The following is a 17,777-nucleotide window of genomic DNA, read 5'->3' on the forward strand; positions in this document are numbered from 1 at the left end:
TGTTCTGTGGGCCTGAGGATGCGGCTCAGTCTGAGAGTGGGAGAGCATGAAGGGAGGGATGCTGTCACTTCGTGCATGACTTGGTTAGAGATACAATCCTGTCTACTTTTCTTGGCCAAAGCAGGAGTTACGTGAGCAGGATGTTTATCAAGTGTACGGGAGTGAATATGTACATTCGTTGCATTTATCACCTGGAGATGTGGGGAGACTTCCGACAGCTTCCGTCTAGTGAACCAGCCTCTCAAATAATCATTCTCTGTAACCTGTCCAGATACTGTGCAGACGTCTTGGTTGTCGTGTAGCAAGCAGTATAGATTTTTTTTTCCCTGTTAGTTAAAAAAAAAATGTGGACATCAAAGCTTTTCCTCTCGAATGAACCTGTTGTGTAATGTCCACACTGGCTCAGAACACAGGTGCAAGTTCTCGCTCTTAGAAGGTAGAGGAAGGGGAAGAGCTCGATCCTGATTTGACCCCGAGGAGGCTGGAGGGGGGGAGCACAGCGAAGGCCCACTCTGTGTTGCAATCTTTGCCTGAACCATATCTCTGGGACAACGCGTGTCTTGCTGCTCGCTTGCCTCCTGGAGTCACCACAGCCCCCTGACCCCGCAACAGGGGGTGTTAACCCGGCAGCAGTTTGGAAATGAGCTGCAGAGCTGATGCCGAGATAGATCCACACGTGCTCTCAGGCCCTAGACTCGCTGCAGCCTTCGGACATTGGCCGGAGGCTCAGAGTTGGGGGACAGCCGAGCTGGGGACTGGGATTCCTCAAGGTGTGAAGACATATGCCCCTCTCGCCCCTCTCCCCGCCCACCCTCCACCCACCCCCACCCCCCGGAAATGAACTCTTCCAGTTTCCTCACATGATTATTCAGCCACTTTCACTTTTCCATATATAGGAGTTCTTAGGAGCCAGCTCTGACCAGTGAGAGGGAGTGACACATCCGGATCCAGTCCCTCCCTTCTCACCCATCCCCACACACTCTTCTCACGTGCTCGGAGGGAGTTAGACAGCCGGGAGCCCCGTGGCTCTGCCAAAGACAAGCCCGTCGTCGGGTTTCAAGGAGGAAAAAAAAATAAATAAACCAACAAAAAACCTCAGGCCAAGTCAAAGCATCGGAGTTGCTCCGAAGCAGCTGAGCAGACCCGAAGATGAACGGTCCCGTGGACGGCAAGTACGACCGCTCTCAGGAGGGGGCCTTCATGTTCACGTCGGAGTCTGTGGGAGAGGGCCATCCAGGTAAGGGGGCTGTCCAGGACGGAGGCCGCCGGTGAGCAAGGGAGGTCTCAAAAACAAACTTGTGGGGGTTTCTGTGACAGCTCTCTGGAGGAGCGGAGGCAGCAATTTAAAAAAATTCTATAACGTGTAGTTTTGCAAAAAGAAACAAAAGTGAAAAGGAAAAGCAAAAAATAAAAAACCCACTGTCGATACAGATGACAGAGTTGTAAGCTAACAATCTAAGGGTACTAGCATCTCACCTAGTGGGGCCACACAGTAAGAGAATCGAGAGCTCGGCGTTCTCATACACACAGGCGGGTATGGGCAGATGTGAACATCCGTGTGTAATGTTGTGGCAGCTGTTATCAGCGGGCTGAGACTCTTTGCCCTGAATTCAACCAGGATTTTGCTTGTCCAGTGTGGGCAGATGGAGTGGACAGTTGTGCTTTCTGAGGTGTCTATTAGCTAAAAGATACATAGGCAGTTTCTAGGAGAGGCAGTGAACTCCAGCATGCATCTCACCCCCGGAAGGTGGGTGGACTGTAATGTGGAGAAATGAGAGCTTTCTGAGCTCATACACCCCTGAGGACTGTCGGAGTTCTAGAACAGCTGCTCTCAAACTCTGGGGTGCATCGGCATCCAGTTTCTGGCTCAGTTTTGGGTAAGGTTCAAGATTCCCCACTTTTGGATAAGTTTCCAGATGTCAGTGTTACCAGCGTGAGAGCCACATATTGAGAAACTCGTATTCTAGGGAGAAAAATGTGTGTGTGTGTGTGTGTGTGTGTGTGTCTAGGCTAGACACACCTGGGGACTAGATTTATGTGCTGAAGCCCTTCTTCAGAAACCATTTGTGTCCCTGAAGTTTGGGATGCCATGTCACCACTTCACTTTTCTTTTCCTTTAATTTCCCTTATCCTGTTTGTAGAAATATGTAATATCCACCCCTTGTGTCTTAGCTTTGGAGGGCGCAGGGCACACTCCTGACATATGTGTCAGCGGTGCTGCCTGCGGGTGTGACTTGCTCCTTCCCCAGGTGTTTCAGAACTTCTGGAAACATTTGGTTGTCACAGATCTTGAAGGGGGAAAGTGACCAGCCTTTGGTGGATACAGATGAATACACAAGCTCAACCTGGTGAACACAAAAGGCCACCACCCCCTCCCTCCACCTGCAAAAATAGTTCCAAATGCCAAATAGGGCTTCTATCGAGAAGCCTTGGCTAAATTAAGTTTTATATGTACCATAGCTCAATTTAACATAAATAGCCTCTTTTCACTGTGCCTAGCTTTAAAGAGAATTTCTAGGTTTACCACCCTGTGATCTCAGACAAATTCTGGACAGCTCCATGGCTTACGAAGGTCATCTCTAAGTTAGGGGAAAGGTCTGTTCCACGGAAGAAGCAGGTGCTTTGGCATGCAGTGACAGATGGCACCATCAGGCACAATGCAACATGCTCCGCGCAGTGAATGAAAATTCCTTTCAAACAATTCATTGTTTTGTCAGCCCAGAGGCAGCCCTCCCATTATTCTGATTTCCCTTTTATTTGCCAATGTATAGGAACTAAGTAGTCAGGTTCCTTTTTGTCATCTCCATGCTGAAATTCCTCTCTGGCAGAAAGATAACCTTGATGCATCTTATTTAAACTATATAAAAAAATCCCATTCACTGGTCTTGATAGAAACTTTAAAAGTCTAAAGAAACTATTCCCCAGCAGTCTCCTTAGGCGTTACCTTCACCTGCGTGCTGTCTTTATGCTCTCGCTTTATCCTTAACACCCCTGCCCGCTTTCCCCATGTGCTGGGGAGATACAACCTGTGTCCTAGAAACAAGCAGAGTCATCCATGCTCAGGATGTGTGTGGCACCTCAGGGTCCTGCTGGGCAGGCTGGTGGGGTGCATTAACAGGTGTGCAGTGGGCTTTCTTTTTGGGGGGAGAGGGGAGGTACTGAGTGCTCAGGGCTTACTCCTGGCTCTATGCTCAGGGATCACTCCAGCAGGGCTCAGGGACCATATGGGATACAGAGAATTGAATCCTGGTCAGCCACAGGGAAGGCAAATGCCCTCCCACTATACTATCACTCCAGCCCCCCCTTTTTTTTTTAAAGGACATGTTAATGCATACTTTTTTAGAGCAGGACTGCTAGGTTCTGGATTTGAATTAATTTAAAAACTAAGAATACACACAAAAAATATGGACCTGAGGAAACTTCTAGAGGTGATGGATATATATATGCATGTGTATATATATATATACATATATATGTATATATTAAAACACCTTGATTATTGTGATGGTAATGTGAGTATATTCCTATGTCCAAGCTTACCAAATTGTAAACGTTTAATTATGTGCAAAATTTTGGTACAGCAGTCATACCTCAGTGAAGTGGGGAGGGGAGGAATTAAGCAGTCTGTTTAGAGCAGAGTCTATGGGTATTTGGAGCAGAAATGAGCGATGACGTGTGTAAATAGCTGTCACTTCCAGTTTTGAGTTTGTGACAATGGACAGTTCCTGTACCCCCCAGTGCTGCAGCAAGCTTTTCTCAGTGCCACTTAATGATCAATATGCTCGACCGACTGGAGTCTTGAAGGCAAATAGTGGGAGAATGAGATCCAACCCCAAGTCGTGAGCTCTCGTCAGCCCTGCTTTGCCAACACAGTGGCGCTGGGTGTGATCCGAGAGTCACAAAGTTAACAGGAAGTAGCCCTCAAACCGCCAGTGATATGTGGCAGCTCTCAGCATTCCGAGGATGTGGGTGAGACAGTGCATCGAGCATCTCGTGGTACAGTGCCTCTGCTTACCCCCTCTGACCCTACAACTTGGCACTAATAGCTATTCGGTCAACTTTCTTTCTGAACTTCCTTGCATGTTAGAATTAATGGGGAGGTGTTGAGGATTCCTCATTCCTGTGGCCGTGTGTATGAATTCCTTTGACTCTTAGAAATAATTTAGAACGAATCATTTTAGGGAATCCCTGATGGTGCATGATTTAAAAAATCAGGCAGAATTCCGACAGGTCTGACTGTTGGGCAAAAAACTCCAAATAATGATAGTGAGTTTCCTATCGAAAATTGAACGTAATCAAAGTAAGGAAAGAGTAAAGTGAAAATCATCTGCTACACAGGCAGAGAGGGAGTGGAAGGCAGGGTATGCTGGGGTTATTTGTGGTGGAACATGTGCACTAGTGAAGGGATGGGTGTTTGAGCATAGTATGACTGAGACTTGATCCTAAAAGCCCTGTAACTGTTCTCACGGTGACTCAATTGAAACATAAGTAAATTAATTTTAAAAAATCAGGCAGAATAGGAAGAAACCAAAGTTTTAAAAAAAAATCCCTCCTTGTGTTCAAAGCAAAGGGGCCTCTTCCCTAGGAAGACTTGATCAGTGAACGGACAGACAGGTATCTTTAGTTTATACTGTGGGGTATGATTGCTCCGGGTGTCTGGTTCTCACGCACACCTGTCCTTGCCCAGATAAGATCTGCGATCAGATCAGCGACGCGGTCCTCGATGCCCACCTCCAGCAGGACCCCAACGCCAAGGTGGCCTGTGGTAAGAAACCCCCTTTCCCTCCAGCTTCAGCTGTTCAGCCCCTGAGCTTCAGCTGTTCTTCTGTGTGGAAGCTGTAGGCAGAGCAGAGGGCCAGGGGCTTCCAAGCTGAGGGGCCCCGGGGTGACCAGATGCTGCCCTCCCTGCTGAGCGGCTCAAAGGTCCAGGTGCCGGACTCTCCTCCTGCCAGCCGTCTGGCCTGAGCTCTGCAGGCTGCCCCTTCCCGCTGGCCCCGGGATCAGGCCCTGAGGACCCTGCGCCCCTCGGAATAGACTTCACCTTGCTAAAGTAACCAGCAGGAAAGCATGTCCGCTTTGATCACATTGTAGAACCCCAATCCCTGGAGCCTGCAGTGGAGCCTTACGCCATAGAGGGCCACTTAGTTGACTGCGTTCTTTTTTTTTTTTTTTTTGTCTTATTGGGTCATACCCGGCGATGCACAGAGGTTACTCCTGGCTCATGCACTCAGGAATCACTCCTGGCAGTGCTGGGGGACCCTATGGGATGCTGGGAATCAAACCCGGGTTGGCCGCGTGCAAGGCAAACGCCCTCCCCGCTGTGCTATCGCTCCAGCCCCCAACTCTTGTCTCCGCCAACATGCCTTGAAGGAGCCGAGTGTGAACACTTAGGGGCTGGCCCCTTCTTTGCAGAGCAGAGGGGGTCTCCGGGGCGTCGCTGGCAGGGGGCTCCCACTTGAGCGGGGACCCCACTCTTCCCTGGTGCCCTTCTCTTCCTGGGAACCCCATCTCCCCCGGGAGCTCCCGTTGAGGGGTTTTCTGCAGCACTGCGAGGTGGGGGGCTGGCGAGGTGCTCCCCTTCAAGGCGCCCACCCGTGCGCCCGGCCCTTGCAGAGACGGTGTGCAAGACGGGCATGGTGCTGCTGTGCGGGGAGATCACCTCCAGGGCCACGGTGGACTACCAGCGCGTGGTGCGCGATGCCATCAAGCACATCGGCTACGATGACTCGGCCAAGGGTGAGTCCCGGGCCCGAGTCCCCCTACCCTGGAGCTGAGTCAGAGACTCTCCCTGTGGAAGTGCAAATAAAACCCCCAGCAGTGGGAGGGGGGGGAAATCCCGAGGTCTGTTTGTTGGGGTCCAGAGGTCAAATTGACTGGTAAAAGTACGGCCAGCGAGGTGACTGCGCCCTCTTGGGTCAGCCCTGTCCTGGGCTGGTCTGACGTCCTGCCCTCACAGTGTGGGCGAAGGTAGGGGGAGGGGAGGCACAGACTGGGGGCTGCTGGGATGCGTTCTGGGCCTTGGCCCCCATGCTGGGTGCTGTGTTTGTGTCTTCTAATCACTCGTGGTGAAGCAGGTGAGCAAACTGAGGCTTTAGATCATAGATCATGCAGGTAATTCTGGCTGTAGAAGGAAACTTTTTTTTTTTATTTATTTGTTTGGGTCACACCTGGTGATGCTCAGGGGTTACTCCTGGCTCTGCACTCAGGAATTACTTCTGGTGGTGCTCGGGGGACCATATGGGATGCCGAGGATTGAACCTGGGTTGGCTGCATGCAAGGCAAATGTCCTACCCGCTGTGCTATTACTCTGGCCTGGGAAACTTTCTTTTTCTTTTTTTTTTCCTTTCTTTCTTTTTTTGATTGAATCACCATGAGAACAGTTACAAAGCTTTCCAGTCTAAGTCTCGGTCATACAATGATCAAACACCCATCCCCTCACCAGTGCACACCCTCCACCACGGAGAACCCCAGTATACCCCCCCTTCCCACCCTCCCCCGCCTATGTGGCAGATGATTTCCACCTTACTCTCTCTCCGCTTTGATCACATTCAATATTTCAACAAAAGACCCATCATTATTATTTGGAATTTTCCCCAGCCTTCAGACCTGCCGAAAAGGCCTCATTAGGTACTTTGTTTTCTATTGCTGGTTATGAAAAGCATTTTGGATTTCTGATATTTTAGTAATAAGTCTGGAGGGATTTCTGCCAAAAAAAGCCGCTGGGTTCCGAGATTGTTTTCTGTGCCTCTGGGATCATGAACTGGCCCAGGAAACTTTCTTGAGGATCTCCTTGGCTCTTTCTGAGTTTCCTGTGGTCCCTCAAAGAGGTGCTGTGACCTTCAGCAGGCGAGCGTCACAGCCACCTCCAACGGCGTCACAGCCCACCTCCAGCGGGTCCGATCAACGTGGTCGGACAGAGCCAGCCCTGTTGGAACACACGCTGTTTCCTCGTGGGTGGTTCTAAGGTGACGGGTGGTGTCTTCCTGGGGGTGGGCAGACCGGAAGGTGGCCCTTGTGACTGCTCAAGACGCACGAAGCTTGACGTTCCGGGCAGCAGCCACCAAGGTGTTCCCTGGGAGAGCTGGGCAGGGGGTGTCTGAGTACAGGAGTCGAGGGGAGGAGCGCGGCGTGAGCCGATGCATGCCGGCCAGCTCAGTCCGCACCTCGCAGGGGAAGGCGCGGCTCCAGCTTCCTGCCACGTTCCCCGGCTCCGCCAGCTGCCTCTTCTACCAGGAAAGCCCGCTTGTTTATGGACACTTAGATCTTCCTCAAGCGCTGGCCAAGCTGCACCCTGCGTTGGCAGCAGGGAGGGTTCCTAGGAGCCAGAGTCCCCCAAGACAGGCAGGAGTGAGAGAGTCCGGCTCTGCTGGCAGCTGTGCTTCTGGGTGCGGAGCCTGTCCACGTGTCTGTACCAGAAGGCACAATACCAGGTGGGGACCCACCATAGTTGTGACAACCAGTGAGGAGAGGAACAGGCTGGCTGTGTGTGGGCCCCGGCACCCAGCGTGCGGTGGTGGTCTGTGGGGGCCAGCCACCCCCTCCTGCCCGAGCTCAGTGGGATGAGCAGAATGGGTCAGAGCTGCCAGGGTGTGGCTTCTTTTTTTTTTTTTTTTGCACACACTCAGCGATGCTCAGGGGTTACTCCTGACTCTGCACTCAGGAATTACTCCTGGCGGTGCTCGGGGGACCATATGAGATGCTGAGAATCGAACCCGGGTCAGCCGTGTACAAGGCAAACGCCCTACCCACTGTGCTATCGCTCCAGCCCCGGGTGTGGCTTCTTGAGCTTCTCCATCCCCAGGCCTGTCTCAGGACCGAGGCCCCTGGTTCTGGCCAAGTCCCAGGGTGGTCCTGTATGTACCGTTTTGTGCAGGTGTTTCATACCCAGCTCAGGCCTCCTCCATGATTTCTCAGTCACCGTTCCAGGTCCTGGGCAGTGCCTCCGGGGGAGGCCAAGTATGTGGCCCCGGCCACCCCCAGCCCTGCAGCTTGTGCATCTGGGCTGTTCCCTGGTTCTCGGGATGCTGCCTGGGGTGTGTCTTTAATAACCAGAGTTGTAACTTAGTGCTCAGAGAGGAATGTCTTTGGCTGAAAACTTCTCCTGATAGCATGGGAAGCTCCCATGCAGACACAGGTGTAGAGACCCCGATTCCCACTCCCACACGAAATGCCGTGTCAGAACTGAACAGTCCCCTGGCCGCCCCCCCCCATCGGAGAGTCCCCTGCTGCCACCCCCATCGGAGCCGAACCGTCCCAGCTCAGGCCTGCCTTCCCTCCTGCCCAGGCTTTGACTTCAAGACCTGCAACGTGCTGGTGGCTTTGGAGCAGCAGTCCCCAGATATCGCCCAGGGCGTCCACCTAGACAGAAACGAAGAGGATGTGGGTGCTGGGGACCAGGTAAGTCAGTGCCACGCAGGGGTCAGGGCCTAGGTGGGGTTGGCCCAGCTCTGACCCGTGAGAGCCAGGAGGTGCCTGGGTCCCTCTGTGGGACAGTCCTCTCCTTGAAGACAGCCACCAGGGAGGTGTGTGCCCGGGTCAGTCAGTCACCCTTGCTGCAACTGCCTCGGATGCTGGATTGGGGCCCATCGCCCCCTCCTAGCCACTGGCGTCTTTCCCTCCCCATGGACCCAGTGCAGACAGTCCATGCCCAGGGCCTCCGTGTGGTTTCAGACCCGAGGGGGAGGAAGTTGTCGCCCTGTTGCCTGAACCAGGCTCCTTGCCTGCTACAGGGCTTGATGTTCGGCTACGCCACGGACGAGACGGAGGAGTGCATGCCGCTCACCATCATCCTCGCTCACAAGCTCAACGCCCGCATGGCGGAGCTGAGGCGCTCGGGAGTCCTCCCCTGGCTGAGGCCCGACTCGAAGACCCAGGTGAGCCCCTTGCTCCCTGTCACATAGAGTTCAGGGCACATTCCCAGCACCCAGCCCTGCTCTTGCCACGCTGAAGGTGAAAGCAGACCACCGGGCACATCAAGAACTGCGAATTCCACCGGCTATCACTGATTTGAAAATTCCTCAGGGGTGAATGTTGGTGTTTCGCTGTCAAAGAGGCAAGACATTCACAAGAATGGGTCCACCTGTTTGCCTCCTTAGTAGGCGATTGTAGACTCTGGTGAGTGCCCAGTCGCGGTCAGTTCCTGCCTGGTTTCGGCCTCTGCCCCTGCCTGTCCATGGGCACAGGCCTGGGCACATGTGGACAGGTGCAGGCTCTATCTCTCGGCCACCCATCTCTGACCCAAAAGGGCTTTGCCTTTGCTCTTCCTGACCCTGTCCCCTTGGGCCTTGACCTCTGTGCCCCCCGGCTAGTGTGGTAAGCTGCGCTGAAGTCTCTGTTTGCAGGGCAGTGGTGATGCAAGTGTCAGCTCAGACCTCACCCCCTCACGCCCCGTCCCCTGCCCTGGTTAATCCTGATGACCCCCGTGCGCCCTTTCTTAGGCTCTCTCTCCCAGCTGCCCTTTCTGCTGTGCAGACGAATCCAGCTTTCCCCTCTGCCCACTCAGTGCCCAGGGCTGCCGCGGGCCCCACTCCCCGCCCTGCGGGCCCCTGTGCCCTGCTCCCCCTCCGCGGAGAGCGAGCAAGCAGCCTTCCCTGACCCGTGCTCCCGCTTCTCCCGCCTCTTGCCCTTGAGACCCCGAATTCGTACTTGCAGATTCACGACAGCAGTTGACTCTGGTGTGTTTTGGGGTGGTAGGCGTTCAGAAATCTCTTAGCATTGCCATTTTTTTTGCAGACCCCCCTCCGTGTTCTGTGACCCCATTTAGAAATTTGTTGGAAAATTCGTTTGTTAATGATTTAGTATCCGCAAATGTGTGACATGACTGTTTTATGTACCTCCATCCCCAAGGTTGTATGGAACTGTCTTGGGCAAAAAGGGGTGTGCGTGGAGAGGTTGAAGACCCCCCTCAAGCTCCAGCCCAGCCTCTCCCAGGCCGGGCCCCAGGCTGCCCCCCACCCCCAGGGCTCTCTCTGCTGGACGCTCCAGTTCACCCCCTGTCCTTCAGGCCTCACTTCTTGTTTCTTCCAGCTGGACCTTTCTGTGTGTGGCCTGCCCAGCCTGGGTCAAAACATGTCCCTTGTTTCTTAGGGTCTCCCCCTGGGCTCCCACCCTTGGCCTAATGTAGAGTCTGTCTCTGAGCCCCGCCTGCTGTTGGGTGCAGAATTCCCGGCTGGCTCCCTGGGAGGTCTCCCCAGAGAAACCTCCCCAGCTGGGGCCTTCCCGCACCCTCCACTTGGGGGCGTGGTTCTGGAACCCCACCTGGTGCCCGGGCCTCTGTCCCAGACACACAGCCCCTCCCCCCGGTGGCATCCGGGCTGCAGCAGGGTTGGCAGGGAAGGACAGCTGTGTCCGGGGGATGCCCCACTGTCGGTGATCCATGTGCCCTCAAACTGACTAGGAAACGGTCAGCGTTGCTCAGGTGTGCTCGAAATTGTGGGGCAGGATGGCCCCCAGTGAGGCTGACGGGGCAGTGTCCTGCCCGGCCCTACCCGTCCCTGTCCTGCCGACCCGTGCCAGACAGATTCACAGAAGAGCAGCTCCCAGCATGGGGAGGGCGGGAGCACGGGCGGTGCCTCCCTGTTCCCTTGTGAGCACGGCAAGCAGAGGTGCCTGCATTTCTCTGGGGGAGAGAAGGGAACTGACCGGGGCAGCGAGGGTGGAGGGAGGGGACACAGGGTCCTTCCTGCAGGGACACTGGGATTTTCTCCACAGCGCACCCTGGAGGGCGGGGGAGGGCACTGCCATACATCTGGCCGAGCACTTGTGCGTGAGCAGGTGCTAGCCCTGAGCTCTGCTGGGCATGTGGGTGCATATGTGCATGCGTGTTTATGCACATGTGTGTGTGTTTACTTCTAAAAAGCACAAGACAGTGATGCGATTTGGTTTCAATAGTAAATCATCTCATGCTCCTTCGGATGCTGAAGGGCCGCCCTACCTTCAGTGTGCCCTGAGGAAGGGTCTGTGCGGGGGGCCGAGGCTCAGTGAGGGACGCCCCGCCCCACGCACGTGGGCGCCGTGGCTCTGCTCTGGCCTGTCCGTGCCACCAGCCTTGACTGGGAACAGGATGAGTCCCTGCACCTGAGCAAACGCGGGCGTAGATAGCGAGTGCGGGGTGGCGGTGCCAGGGCTGTGTTTGCTCCCCGGCCGGAACAGGTTCTCCAGGGGGTGTTTTTCTCTCCACAGCTTGCTGACGCGGTGAGATAAGAGCCTTGCTCCGAGCCCACTGCTTCCCCCTCGCTTTTGCGTGTCTGCAAGGGCACGGCTTGAGTTGGGGTGGGGGCGGGGGAGACGGGCGTGAGGGCCTGGTGCGAGGGCCTGGTCTGCAGGGCCCCTCCCGGGAGCTCCCTGGCCCCGGCTGCCTCCCTCTGACCGGGCTTGCGTCAGACGCAGTCCTGTTGTTTTGTGTGTCCTGCGAGTCTCAGTCCTGCCGTCTGTCTGTCTGTCTGTGTGTCTGTACGTGTGCCCTGGACAGGGCTCTCGCCCTCCCTCCCTCCCTCAAGAGCCCATCCCCCTTGCTCTGTGCATTGGGCAGCACAGCCTACGGGGTAGTTGGTGAGCAGGCAGCGGCCTGGCAGGCACTGCCGCGGCTCGGGGACCATCCTGCGGCGTCCCTGTGGGCCCTCTGACATAGCGGCAGCCTCTGCAGCCCCACCCCCGCCCCCGGCTCCCAGCTCAGGGCTGGCCGTGGGGTTTGACGTGGGGTGTTCGTGTTCCGTAACCTCGGCTCGTTTGCCTTGAAACTGGGGCCCGGGACAGCTGCTCTGGGCTCCTGGCCTGGTTCCCGTGGGTATGGGCCTGCAGCGTGCGGCGCTGGCTTCTTCCTACCCAGACCTCGCCAGCTCCTTCCCTCTCCCTCGAGAAGCTCGGGCCGCCCGCGCTGCTCTGTGGCTACCAGGGTCCGGCATGACATCAGGCTCAGGCTCAGGCACGTGTCCCTAAGGGACAGGGTCCGTGGGGAAGCTGCTTGGTGGACACGGCAGGGGACGGACACAGCCGTGGCTCGGGCAGAGCAGGGCTTGCCCTCTCGGCCTCTCGCTGGCCGTGCGTGACTGTAGAGTAAGGAGTTTGCATCTCAGAGGCCTGAGTGTCCCCCCTGTAAGAAAGGGAGTGTCCGTCTTGCTCTGGGGCGGCTTAACTCAGATTGTGCGGACTAGCCTCTTGGACGGCTCTGCCGTGAGATGGGCTGGGGCCCTGCGGGCAGCTCCCTGCTTGGGGGCGCTCTGCTTCCCTGCTCTTCCATGCTACGCCCAGCGGCGCCCCACTACAGGGCTTGCAGCCCCCTGGGCACCCTGGCCTGAGCCCTTCTCAGCCGTCCTGGCGGCAGCCACCGGCACTGGCCCCACGCACGGGCAGAGCTGCCCCAGCAAGTGCAACCGTGGAGTCCTGAACCCCCCCACACACACACCCAGCCTTGGCAGGAGGTGGGGCCCCTCGGCCCTGGAGAGCTGAGAGAGGGCTTTTGTCAAGGGCCAGAAATCTCCCAGGCAGGGGCTGGAGTGATAGCACAGCCGGTAGGGGGTTTGCCTTGCACGCAGCTGACCTGGGTTCGATTCCCAGCATCCCATAGGGTCCCCTGAGTACCGCCAGGGGTAATTCCAGAGCCAGGAGTGACCCCTGTGCATCGCCAGATATGACCTAAGAAAGATAAAAAGAGGAAGCAGAAATCTCCCAGGCAGAGGATGGGACTCCAGCGAGTCACAGCAGGACACAACACCTGCTTCCGGGGGTCACTAACTTTGGCCCAGGTGGGATAAGCTTGTGCCAGAGCATTCACAGTGTGGCACCAGGTGGGGGCTCCAAGAGTGGGGCGGGTCGGGGGCTCACGCTGTGGCTGGATGGCACAGACCTGCCCCTCACACACGGCCTGGCTCCCTCCTACATCCATCACCCACACTGTTGAGTGGGGACCCTGGGGGGCGGGGGGAAGGGGTGGAGGGTGCAGGGGTGCCGCCCCCCGCCACCAAGGGCCCACCAAGGGGACGTTTCCGAGGGCCTCCCGGGAGCCCTGCCTGCTTCCAAACCCCCATGGCTGGCCAGCAGTGCCGTGTCCCCCTTGGTTCATGGCCCCACGTGCCACCCCGCCCTGTCCCGCAGGTGACGGTGCAGTACGCGCAGGACAAGGGCGCCGTGGTTCCCGTGCGCGTCCACACCATCGTCATCTCGGTCCAGCACGACGAGGACATCACGCTGGAGGACATGCGCAGGGCCCTGAAGGAGCAAGTGATCCAGGCCGTGGTGCCGGCCAAGTACCTGGACAAGAACACCATCTACCACCTGCAGCCCAGCGGCCGCTTCGTCATCGGGGGGCCCCAGGTGCGCCCCTCAGCTTGGCCCTTGGTCCCCGCGCACGGAGGCTGCAGAGGAGCAGCGCGGCGGGGGCTCCCCGGGGCCTGTTTGTGTGTGCAATGTGGGGGGAGGGGAATTCCTCTGCCGGCCCTTGAGAGAAGTCGGGGCGTATCCTGAGGATCCCCCAGGCCCCTCACACCTTGGGCAGGTGCTAACTCCCCTTTGCCTGACTGGCCTTTCCCAGGTGGCACTCAACAGGTCAGCATCGGGCCTGGGTGGTCCTCCCTGTGGGGTTGTTTTTGTATATTTGGGGGAGGGCGGCATTTGGGGCCGCACCCCTCAGGGCTCAGGGCTTACTCCTGGCTCTGCTGCACTCAGAGATCTCTCCTGGCACCGCCCCGGAGGGACCATACGGGGTGCTGGGGCTTGAACCAGAATTGGCTGCAGTTGGGGGCTGGAGCGAAAGCACAGTGGGTAGGGCGTTTGCCTTGCATGCGGCTGACCTGGGTTCAATTCTCAGCATCCCATATTACCCCAAGCATCTCCAGGAGTAATTTCTCAGTGCAGAGCCAGGAGTAAGCCCTGTGCATTGCTGGGTGTGACCCCAAAAGCAAAAACAAAACCAAAACTGGCTGCAGTTGTCTAAGTGGGGAGGGGTCACACAGCAGGTTGCTCCCCCCAAGTCATCGAAAGATGCTCTCAGAGTCTCTTTCCTGATGGCTGTTGCGCAGAGCAGACTCTTGAGACATGTGATGTGGCATGGGGCAGCCCAGCGTCACCCCTGCCCGGCCTGGTCAGGGACCCAGTTCCCCCGCCCCTCTCTTTCTCTGTGGGTGATGGACAGGTTCCCTGACCTCCGTGCCAGGGTGGCCCCCAGGGTGTTGGGCTGAGTCTGTGTTGGCCCAGGGAGCTCTCTCCAGCTGTGGTCCAAGGTGCAGGGGGTGGGGGGCCTGGGCTGCCCCAAGTAGGGAGGGGTGGTGGCCCTCCTCTGCCATGGCTTCCTTCCCCTCCACAGGGTGACGCAGGCGTCACAGGCCGGAAGATCATCGTGGACACCTACGGCGGCTGGGGGGCGCATGGCGGTGGGGCCTTCTCCGGGAAGGACTACACCAAGGTGGACCGCTCTGCCGCTTACGCCGCCCGCTGGGTGGCCAAGTCCCTGGTGAAAGCCGGGCTCTGCCGGCGAGTGCTGGTGCAGGTGCGCTGGCCCCCCGCCCGGCCCGGGGAGACCCCCAACCCTATCTGGGGGGACCAAGCATTTCCAATGCTGTGAGGGTTCCCAAGGGGTAGAGGGGAGCAATGTTGGAGGGGCGGGACCCCCCCACCAGCCCGGGGGTGGTTGTCACAGTGCTGCTGCATCTCTCCCGACCCCGGAGCGTGGGGGTCGCGTGGGTCCCGCTGCCCTCCTGGCGGAAACCGGGGTGTCTGTGCGGCGGAACCTTGTGTCCTGACCCTGCTCTCTCCCGCCAGGTGTCCTATGCCATCGGGGTGGCCGAGCCCCTGTCCATTTCGCTCTTCACCTATGGGACATCCCAGAAGACGGAGGCGGAGCTTCTAGAAGTGGTGAACAGGAACTTTGACCTCCGGCCCGGCGTCATTGTCAAGTGAGGGAGCCCCCCACTCCGGAAGTCCCCCTCTATTCTGGTCCCTGAGAAGGGGGGTCCCGGCCCCAGGAGGTGGCTCTCAGGGTCCCTGAGCAGGGCCTGGGCGGGGGAGGGGCGGGGGGCTTGGGACAAGCAGGGTAGCACCCGGTGCTGCAAGTCCAGTGGGCCTGGCCCAGCTCTGAGCCAGGGGGCACTGGGAGGGAATGGACAGAACAGAGGCCTCGGGGGCAGTGGCCCCCTGTCCAGCCACTTCTGCCTCCTGAGCATGGGACAAGGCTGCGTGCGGAAGGCGCTGGGCCTCTGTGTGACTCGGGGGACGGGGGGCAGGGGGAGCTGCTGCCCTTTCATGGGGACTGACCGTCTCCCTGCTGCCCGTGCAGGCAACTGGACCTGAGGAAGCCCATCTACCAGAAGACGGCGTGCTACGGCCACTTTGGGAGGAAGGAGTTCCCCTGGGAGGTCCCCAAGAAGCTTGTGTTTTAGAGCCCCCTGGGCGCCCCCTACCCAGGCTCCTGCCCTCGCCTGCCTGGACCCCAGCAAGCAGCCCCTCCCTCACCCCGCCCCCACCCTTTGGGCCGGGGACCTTCCCCGCGGGCCGGGTGGTGTGGATTGTGTGGGCACCCTCCCTTCTCATGCAGGGCACATACTCCCTCCCTCCCGGGACCCCCCCCCCCCCGCGACCCCCGCTCCGGCAGGCTCCACACTTGCGTCATAGTCGGCGCGTCTCACAGAACTCAGGGCTCTGTGGGGTCCTGCCCTACACACACACACACACACACACACACACACACACACACACACACCCGCTCAGTGACACACAGGCACTGAGCTCATTGCTGGTCTCGTTTCTCCTTCACTGCAGCACGATGATGAGGTAGCACCTTCCCCCGCTTGTTAACAGGGAAACCCAGACGCAGACCACTGAGGTCACTGGCCCAGGGCCCCAGGGCTGCCTGGCTTGGGGCCTTCCCTTGAATTCCAGAAGCTTCGACGCAGGAGCCTCTGTGGCAGCCCTGCCCTATCTGGGGCCAGAAACGGGCCTAACCTAAGCAATGCCAGAGCGGACTGCCTGGAGGCGGTGCCTCCACCCCCTGCCCATCCCGGAGATGGAAGTTGTTGGGATTAAGGGTCTGACCACCCCCGCCCACACACACACACACACAGGCTCGGCCAGCCCAGGACCATCTGCAGAGTCCAGTGTAGCTCAGGACCCTCCTTTGTTTTGAGAGCTGGGACCCCAACTGGCCATGAGGCTGGGCTGGAGTTTGGAATCAAGCAAGCACATAACCCCCTCCCTGGCCCTCGGGCCTTTCAGGGCCCCTGGGTGAGTGGGCAGCCCCACCTGGGCTTCCCGGCTCTTCAGTCAGGGCCCCGGACTCTGGGGCCCCCTTCCTCTGGCTCCTGAGGACTCCTCGCCGTGTGCTGAATCAGTAGGGTCACCTGCAGGGACCCCTTCCCGAGGGCCAGCCAGGTTCTAAGGGCTGAGCTGGTGATGGACAGGCTGGCCCCGCCCTGCGAAGAGGAGCCGCTCTTCCTCCTTCTCTCCCGCCAGCCTCGCTCCCCCTCCCCCACAGCCTCCCCAGCAGCCCCCGGGACCCCAGGCAGGGCTGGGGGTAGCCCAAGAAGCCTGACGTGGCGCAGACGGCCCGGAGCCCCGAGGCTGAGCTCCCTTCCTCCCGGGGGCAGGGGGATGCCCCCCCCCCAGAGCATCAAAGCCCAGAACCTGGGCAGGATTCAGGAGCCCTGGGCTCTCCCAGGGGTTCCCCAGCCCCCGGGGAAACCTCCAGATCCTTTCAGGACAGGGAGGCAGCCAGGTGGCCCGGGTGGGGGTTGGGGGGTCCCCTAACTCGGGCCGGCCAAATATTCATCCCAGTGGAAATGTCCTATTTGCCCACCTCCTTGCCACACCGGGCTCCACGTTGTTTATAGGATTGTGTATACAAACTGGAACCTTTCTTTGTGAATAGTTTCCGCTAGGAAGAATTAAAAACTCACAGGAGAACCACTCGGTGCCCAGTGTTCTCTCGACAGCGCCCCTCGGAGCACTGTGACCTGACCCCCACCCCCCAGGGGCTCAGGGCCCCAGACCACCACGCTCCGTCACGGCATTTCTGTGCTTTTTCCACATAGCATCCCATGGGGACCAAGTGAGGGGGGCAGCCCGTGTCCCATGCGTCACTGGCCCAGGTGACGTCGGGCCAAAGAGGCTTGGAGTGGGCCTGTGCCCGCAGCCTGGAGGGCACCGCCAGCTGCCCCGAGCCTGTCTACCTCCCGTCCTCCTTCCCTCCCACAGGGCTGGGCACCAGGCGGCGCCCGACAGTCTCTGGGGGACAGTTGCATGTCTGAAGCTCGGGGAAGTTGGGGGGGTGGGTATTTCAGGAAGATGGGGAGGAGCCAGCCCTGTACCCAGTTCCCGTTCATGGGTCTTGTGGGGGCAGAGAGCATAGCGTCCCTGCAAGACTGTGGTCCCGGCCACACGCGGGCAGGTGGGCGGTGGGGGCCTGCTCTGTGCCCTGCAAGCAGGCGGCCGGGTAAGTCTGGCCATGGGGCGTGGCCGGGAGGAGGAGGGCCCCCCAGTCTGGGCTGGGCGTGACCTATGCCCTAAGAAGCCCCCACGTGGACGTCACTGAAACCTTGCTGGCTGTCAAGCGTGTTTGCCAGGACATGGACGTCACTGAAACTTTGCTGGCTGTCAAGCGTGTTTGCCAGGACGCACTGGAACGGCGATGTTGGCCGGTGTGGAGGGGAGCTGAGAGGGCTCGGCGAGGCACACGAGGCCGAAAGGCTGCCAGGGGTCAGGAGGGGGAGCCACGTCTGAGCCGCGGAGACATCATGTGTCACAGTGCCCAGGAAACTGTGGCACAGGCATGGGGGAGGGAGAGGGGTCAG

At 58.4% G+C, this 17,777-nt stretch overlaps 1 protein-coding gene across 1 annotated transcript; it reads left to right on the forward strand.

Moving 5' to 3' along the window:
• Nucleotides 1-945: 945 nt before the first annotated feature.
• Nucleotides 946-16,873, forward strand: MAT1A (methionine adenosyltransferase 1A). Its single transcript, XM_004607430.2, has 9 exons — nucleotides 946-1,237; nucleotides 4,688-4,765; nucleotides 5,614-5,736; nucleotides 8,285-8,397; nucleotides 8,730-8,873; nucleotides 13,093-13,311; nucleotides 14,300-14,482; nucleotides 14,755-14,888; nucleotides 15,269-16,873. Exons 1-9 carry the CDS (start codon nucleotides 1,150-1,152, stop codon nucleotides 15,369-15,371), a joined length of 1,185 nt encoding a protein of 394 aa, XP_004607487.2. The 5' UTR covers nucleotides 946-1,149; the 3' UTR covers nucleotides 15,372-16,873.
• Nucleotides 16,874-17,777: the final 904 nt, after the last annotated feature.

Source organism: Sorex araneus, chromosome 11, assembly GCF_027595985.1.
Source record: "Sorex araneus isolate mSorAra2 chromosome 11, mSorAra2.pri, whole genome shotgun sequence".
NCBI lineage: Eukaryota > Metazoa > Chordata > Mammalia > Eulipotyphla > Soricidae > Sorex > Sorex araneus.